General features: G+C 35.5%; 1 protein-coding gene and 1 long non-coding RNA gene across 5 annotated transcripts; one reads left to right on the top strand and one right to left on the bottom strand.

Annotated features, from left to right (window-relative positions):
* Positions 1-244: 244 nt before the first annotated feature.
* LOC107020984 (deSI-like protein At4g17486) lies at positions 245-2094 on the top strand. Of its 2 annotated transcripts, none has more exons than XM_015221548.2 (3): positions 245-802; positions 914-1205; positions 1582-2094. In XM_015221548.2, exons 1-3 carry the CDS (start codon positions 752-754, stop codon positions 1953-1955), a joined length of 717 nt encoding a protein of 238 aa, XP_015077034.1. In that variant the 5' UTR covers positions 245-751; the 3' UTR covers positions 1956-2094. The 2 variants fall into 2 exon arrangements, with proteins under 2 accessions (XP_015077034.1, XP_015077033.1); XM_015221547.2 differs by having other exon boundaries at positions 262-802; positions 918-1205.
* On the bottom strand, positions 1207-6755 carry LOC107020986. 3 transcript variants are annotated; one of them, XR_003578953.1, is made up of 4 exons: positions 6490-6755; positions 5238-5866; positions 3326-3490; positions 1207-1961 (listed from the first exon to the last, which is right to left on the bottom strand). It is a non-coding gene; the product is annotated as an uncharacterized LOC107020986 (long non-coding RNA). The 3 variants fall into 3 exon arrangements; XR_001456987.2 differs by having other exon boundaries at positions 5238-5736; positions 6490-6753; XR_001456986.2 differs by lacking the exon at positions 6490-6755 and having other exon boundaries at positions 5238-6477.
* Positions 6756-7483: the final 728 nt, after the last annotated feature.

The raw sequence follows: 7483 nt of genomic DNA, 5'->3' as shown, positions 1-7483 counted from the left end.
AACAAATTTGGAAGATTCAAAATATCTTTTTCTCGAGAGGCTAACAACACTTGTACTATTTAAGAATATAAACTATTTTTTCCGAAAATTCTCTTTTCAATTGTTTAATATAAAACATCACATACTAATTTCTAAAACTATATACTTATCGATTTTAAACTATTTCATTGATTACTAAACCCACGAATGACTCACCCATAATACTATTATTTTTAGGGGGAAAAAATAAAAAATTGTGTAGATGCCGACCAATAATTTTCTTTACAAAAATTTGGATAGTGTGCAGAGTCTACAGTAAAGGAAGACAGAAATCAGTTTAAAATAGAAGAGAAATCACAGATCATCATTCCATAATACACTCTCAGCCACCATTAAAATACACTCTTCAGCTGAGCACTCTTACCAAAGATTCCAATTTTCTAACCAATCTCTTCTCCTCCTTTTATACCTACCGGTACGGCCACTGGGTCGCCGCCGGTGGTACCCTCAGTCCCCACTCCACCGCCAACTCCAAAATAAAAAGGACCCACATTCCCTCTTTCACTTACCTACCAAGTACTGCCCACATATATCTGTAATTCAATTCAATTCAATCGAAAAATACCGAATTCTCTTTCTTTACATCTTCACTATGAGAGGAACCTGAAAGTTCCTCTGTTTTTATTCAAGATGCTCTGCTGCAAAAATTCAGTTAAAAATGGGCGTGGATCTGTTCCTGTGTACTTAAACGTATACGATCTAACTCCGATGAATGGTTATGCTTATTGGATTGGTCTCGGAGTTTACCATTCCGGCGTTCAAGGTCAGTTACTCAATCTTTTGATGACAATTGATTGTCAGATCTGGTTTTTTTCTTAATTAACTGTAGCAAAGTTTATACTAATTATTTGTTGATGGTGGTGGGTTTTGGTAGCTAGTTCATGGAGTTGAGTATGCATTTGGAGCTCATGAGTATCCAAGTACCGGAATTTTCGAAGGGGAGCCGAAAAAGTGTGAGGGATTTATTTTCAGGAAGACAATTTTGATCGGATGGACGGAGAAGACACCTAGAGAAGTAAGAAGAGTTATGGAAGAACTTGCTGATAAGTATAAAGGAAATGCTTACAATCTTATTACTAAGAATTGTAACCATTTCTGTAGTGATGCTTGTGTTAAACTCACTAACAATCAAATTCCCAGATGGGTTAATCGACTAGCAAGAATTGGTAAGATTTCATGTCAGATTTATTATTTCACATGTTTGAATATTCGCAAAATATATTTTTAAAATGTTTGGTCAAAATTCAAACACTTTGAATAGTTTTGTGTTATGTAAATTGGGATGGAGAGGGTACCTTGTTTTCTAGGCATGTTGAAATCAGGAAGCTTCTGTGTAGTTTCATAGAACTCTCAATGTTTGTTCTTGACAGTGATTTTTATGCAGAAGATTCCTACCGAGTTCAGTGGCTGGCTGCGTAGAAGGTTTTTCGCAGCCTTTAACACGATAGGAATCTTCAACATGAGTTTGCTGTCATTGAGGGGGTGTTCTGCAACTTGTTGATATGAGAAATTTAATAACTTACTAATTGTTGGTGTGTGTAGGTTTCGTTTGCCACTGTATCGTTCCAATGAGCTTAAAGTCTACCAAAGTTCGCCACCATCGGATGGAGGACAAGGCAAGTGAAGGGACCAGCAAGAAACCTCAGAGCAACTTGAATAACCAGACTCCATCTTCGAATCCATCAGGTGAAGGGGACAAGAAGAAACCTCAGAGCAGCTCGAATAAGCCCACTACATCTTCAAATCCATCAAACAACAAGAAACCTCAGAGTAGCTCGAATAAGCCGGCTCCTTCTTCAAATCTTTCTTCAGCTTCTTCACAACCCCCTCCAATTGCCAAATCTACAAGTAGTAACAAAACCAAAAGTCCGCTACCTCCATCTACGCCTTTGACGTCAGATTCGAATGCATCCTAGAATTTCCTGATGCAGGAAAGGCCAATGCTTTATTTGATTCAACTTTATTCTTTTGCTCGTTTCGTCATAATGCTAACAAATATTGTATATGCAAATGCTTTCAGTGAAATGGAAATCTAAATATGCAGCAACAAGCAAATGAAAGTGAATATTTTATTTATTAATAATAGGCTTATTACAATCATCGTAAGAAATAGTTGAACCGTGATATTGAACCTGAACTAAGCTGAAAGGATACAGAGAAATATACTGCAAATCACACTTTATAAAATTAAGACATCATTGCTTGATTAACTACTCAACAACTATGTTGCTCAAAGGGGTTGTAGCGGCTAGGTTATCCTGGAGTTCCAAAAAAGAAACTATGTTGCTCGGATTTTTCAAAAAAGTCAATTGGGTGCATGTCGTACTCCCCAAAAATACACTATTTTGGGGGAATCCGACATGGGTGCACCTCGAAAATGAAGAGTTCGCAGAACTTAGCTCAACAATTCTCTTGATCATGAAACATTACTATTTTCAAAAAAAAAAAAAAAACAATTCTCTTGATTATGGGTTATGTTGGGGGAGAATACAGAGTTGTTCCAACCAAGGCAACACTTAAAAGGAAGGGCAGCTTTCACAATGTGGTCACACACTCACACTGATGAGGAAGTCACTGTGTATCCTTCTGAAAAGGGGTGAAGAGAAAAACAAAGCTTTATAGTATGATATTGAAAGCCTGTCAAGGTTATGTGCTTTTCCTTTTACAGAGTGTTTTTTTTTTTGTGCGGGGGGAGGGGGGCAAAGAGCTATTATTTGCCTTTCAACAGCTTTGGACAAATCAGATTACTTTTTTCCTTTTGATGTATACAAACACGTCATATTTGTCCCCAATCTTTATTCTAGTGAACCAATTCGTAGTCGCAAAGGCCAATACTATACCTGAGAGGTGACTATAATTTGACCAAAAGATATCATCAATCAATGTATTCAAAAGTTCCAACCACACTTCGTGCTGTTGATGTTTCCATTCATACCATTTATCCTATATGTTCAATTTTTTCCAAAAACAATGAATGGAATCCAAGATGATTGACTACCCTTCTCCTTCACATCACAAGCTTTGTATAATTAACAAGGATAGGATACATAACAGGGAAAAAACAACAAAAGCAAATGAATAGCACTCAATTTTATTTTTTTGGGTAAAAAAGGGAGGAAGTCCTAGATAAGGCGATAAGTTATTCAACAATGACTAGAATTACTCAAAAAGATCATTATACATACAAGGGTAGAATGAGCAAAGCTTGATGAATAGGGAGCTATGGCACTACCACAGAAAGTTAAGATGTAAAAAAGAGAGCATACGGAAAATAACGTACACTGACCTCTTCAGGATGGATGCATTAAATGTGGTATTATAGCAGCTTAGCTTGACTTAAACATGGTATCACACCCCTACACCAATAGCTAAGCCTCCCTCATTTGTTGAACTTCCACTTCCATCAATCATAGAAAATTGCATCACTTCAGCTATCTCGGAATAAACCACACTGAAGGGAATCAGAGGCAAACCCAAAATTTGAAGACGACGGGTGCACCACCAACAATGATGCACGTTAGTTAAAGTATGTACCCAATATTGGTTTATATGAAATACAAAACTACGATATTCATGTATAAATAAATTAGATGACTCTAATAGATAGTGTGTTATGTGAAGTGGTAGTTTTAAATTTCACTTTGCACCATGAGGTTGCAAGTTCAAAACTAGCCATCCTACTATGTTATTTGATATTTGTAAACTTCATAGAAACAAAACAAGAAATAAGCAGATGGGATCTGAACCCAATCCCTCCTCAATGAAGTTCAGCATCCAAACCATTTAACCCACTAGCTTTTGTGTCTTCAAGTGCCTAATAAAATATATGTCTATCTCAAGGTCTGTATATACACGTATAAATACATAATTTTTCGAAGTTAACGGGTGACGTGCACCCGTAGAGATACACGTGGGTCCGCCTCTGAAGGGAATCAAACATCCATGAGTTACAACTTACAGCTTTGGAGCTCCTGTTACACTAAAAGAACTTGCCGGCATCCACATGAACCGTCTTGTTAAAACCTCAAATTCAGGGGATACTTTACCACAATATAAACCAATACAGAAAGTTCTATAAGCTGATACAAGAGAAGGTTTTATATGACACTGCATGTTTGCACCACGATATAAGTGAGACAGAATGTTCAAATTTAAATCACTTAACGACATGCATAAAGAACAGTTCCATTACAAAGTATACATCTTAGCAATATTTAGAATAAATAACTTTTCACCCCTCTTGTTGAACTCACTTATCTTCAACAAGGAACACAATTCGTCATTTCTCTGCTAAGTAAGGTTCTTATTTATCCTAAACATTGTCTTTAACATTCGTGTTTGCTTTACATGTTTTAAGGATTGTTATTATAGCAAAAATCTTTAAGGGTTGAGCAGACAAACAAAAGGGAACTATTTATGGTGTCCATGCAAAGGGTACAGAAGCTCAAAATAACTCTGTCAAGAATCAAGATAAGCTTGGGCATAGTAATTCAAGGGGTCCAGTGTTAGAAACATGACAGGAATGTAATACAGCTTTAGAGGTTTGGGAAACCGCATCAGGGATGTAGGGTGTGGACAAGCAGCAAACCTGATAGTCTCTTGTTTTAGTAATGCTCATTTCCTTGCATCAACAGACAACCATAACAACCAAATTTTAGTTTAAGCGGGATGAAGTCTGCATATGAATTGCTGTAATTTTCAGGAGTCTCCAGCCAGTAAAAATATGCTTTAACAACGAATTACTTCAAAGAGGTATCATTTCACTTCTGCACTATGCAGGAGTATGAAGATGTTTAACCCCCTACTAACAAGGAAACTATCGATCAGCATTATTGAGCAACCATACAGGTCAGACCCAGCTAAACAGAGTTTGTTCGAATAATGGTGGAAGACTTTATCAGTATGCTGCCTTCTGATGGCACATCTAAGACTTGATAAAATTAACGTGCAGCTTACTATCATTTCCATTCAGGTTTTGTATCTTTCAATAATATGGGCCAACCATATCTCAAGTCAGAATAGTTAAAGAGCATTCTATTTCAGGATGTAAATCTAACATTCTCAAATTAAATAGTGGGGGTTTAGGCGACTGATCAATATAAAGAAAAGTTCAGAATTCAACATGGTAAAATTTTCAGACAATTAGGAGGGAAAGAGAAAAAATCTGTAGTTAGAGTATTTGAAGAGAAACTTCATACCACTTGAACAGCTGTCTTCCTCCAAAGAACTTCTCCATAAAACAATATACATATTCAAGCTTCCAGGTCTCAATCTTCAATTTCTGATTTGGATCCACCACAGATGTTGCAAGCCTCCGTATTTGGGAGTTTTCTGCTATATTGGCAATATCCTCAACTGACACCAGAATGTATAAGAATACCATTGGGCATCCAGCCAACTCTAAATCTACCCCTGAACAATGCTGCATTTAACATGTGAGTGGCTTCCACTTATAGGTGTTTGCCGCTTGAGATCCAGCTCTAAATGTTCAGCTTCTTTTCTCTCTAAGCACAATACTTATTCAGTTGTGTCATCAAAATGGGACGCATGTGTGCTTAACTCCAAACGACACCATGTCTGTATTCAATCAAAACAAGATGATTCGTTCTATTCGCTTGGCTATATTCGACTAAAACCCAGAATGGACAGACGGCACCGTGCAACTTATCTCTCTGTTCAAAGCTTTGACTACTTCACCTATATACATTGAAGAACACTCACAACATTGTTTACAGGCTCAATTTTCCAATATTAAAGTTACTTCAGCTGGTTTGTTAGGCCCCAGACCAATTGGAGGCTTGTCAGTTTCATCTTCACTAACAGCCACCTAATGTAGACATTAAACTTAATGATTTGATCTAAACACAATCCCCTATCAGTTTCCTCTAGACAAATCCATAACGAAACCTCCAACAGAAAAATGTACAACTCTGCTGCAATATCCTGGAGTCATAAGCTCTCGAATATCCAACTAACTCAACCAAGGATCAGTAAAATAAGTAGAAGATTAAAGGGTAAGCAAAAAAGCTTAATTATCTAATACTATCTTAACAATACTTACCTGTTCAGAAAACTCTTTTCGTAGATTGAGAAATAATTAGGACAGGAGTGTGGTTGTCTATTATAATTAGATTAAGCTCGTAAAAACAGAAGCTCTTAATATAGCTAAAACCAAATTCAATGGAGTCCGGTAGCCAGTTGAATATGAGAAATGACGCTTCATATCATTTTTAATAGACTTCGAACTGTAAAGCAAGCACAAATATACTAGTTTGTGTTGATCAAGCCCTTAATCTTCTAATGCAAAAATTTATATGATGCTTAAGCAATTTTATTATATGCATAATAATCACACTGCGAGAAGCGAATCGAAACAAGGTAAAACGTTTACTTGATCGAATTCACATAGGCTGAACGAAAAGCAGTAACAAATTCAAAAACTTAAATTACCTTGATCCCAGAGGTTGAAGCACGCAATTACGTAAATTGGGATTGTGGAATTGAGCAATTTTCTTTATTGATGAATCTGGCAGCCGCAGGGACTGAGGAGAGAACGGAGATGGAGTCTTTCAACACTTATTTTATCGTCTTCTCATCCTTCCGGCTCCCGCCGACCGGCATCACATGGAAAGCACGTGATGCGCTATAATTTTATTTTAATTTTCTTTAAGAAAAAAAAAGGAGAAAAGCCTGCGTACGTGTCATTTCCTTTTTCTAAGAAATCATGGATATAGAAACTATTTTACCTCAAGGTCTATGGTATATTTTATTTTTTTCAAATTTTACGTATAAATTTATCCGGTATATTGTTATTGTTATTTATCAAAATATCATATAGGATCATTTTGGTCATAAATAAATTGTGCATTGGAATTATATTTGAACAATAAAATGTTAGAATAACTTTTTTCAAAAAATACATATTTTTACTTTCCTTTTTAACTCCAAAAATTTTCAACTTTTTTGTCAAGTTGTATTCATGTCCAAATTACACGACTCCCATTCTAAAATATCATTTTTCAACCTTTTTCCAACTACTATTCTCCCTAAACTTTATTATGTCCAAATGCCCACTTTTAATATAGTGTAATTAATTATAGAATTAAATATTAAAAAGAGTAAGTTAAAGTTTTTAAGGATTGCTTAGTAGAAATGTATTAGCAAAAATAATATATATATTACTTTTTTATATTATATAATAATATATTGTTTGATATATTTTTTTATGTTACGTATAACTAATGCTTATCATACTAGTTGTGTGATTAGAGACTTTAGCTGTGTTTAATTTAGTTCCACAAGTACTCCTATAACGTATATATCCAAACATGAGTATTGTTCTAAGGATATATTCATTGATGAATTCATATGATTTGTGCAAGTTGATTCATTGTCATGCATATTTTTCTTATTATACTTTAATTTTCATTAGCTTTTCCATTTG

This window comes from Solanum pennellii, chromosome 6 (assembly GCF_001406875.1).
Source record: "Solanum pennellii chromosome 6, SPENNV200".
Classification (NCBI taxonomy): Eukaryota; Viridiplantae; Streptophyta; class Magnoliopsida; order Solanales; family Solanaceae; genus Solanum; species Solanum pennellii.
The sequence above is the reverse complement of the archived record's forward strand: the minus strand, read 5'-3'. Positions and strand labels throughout refer to the sequence as shown.

Coding starts and splice junctions, on each gene's coding strand:
- LOC107020984 (XM_015221547.2), top strand. CDS start 670: ATGCTCTGCTGCAAAAATTCAGTTAAAAATGGGCGTGGATCTGTTCCT. Junction 803..917: donor TTACCATTCCGGCGTTCAAG/GTCAGTTACTCA, acceptor TTTGGTAGCTAG/TTCATGGAGTTGAGTATGCA. Junction 1,206..1,581: donor TAATCGACTAGCAAGAATTG/GTAAGATTTCAT, acceptor TGGTGTGTGTAG/GTTTCGTTTGCCACTGTATC.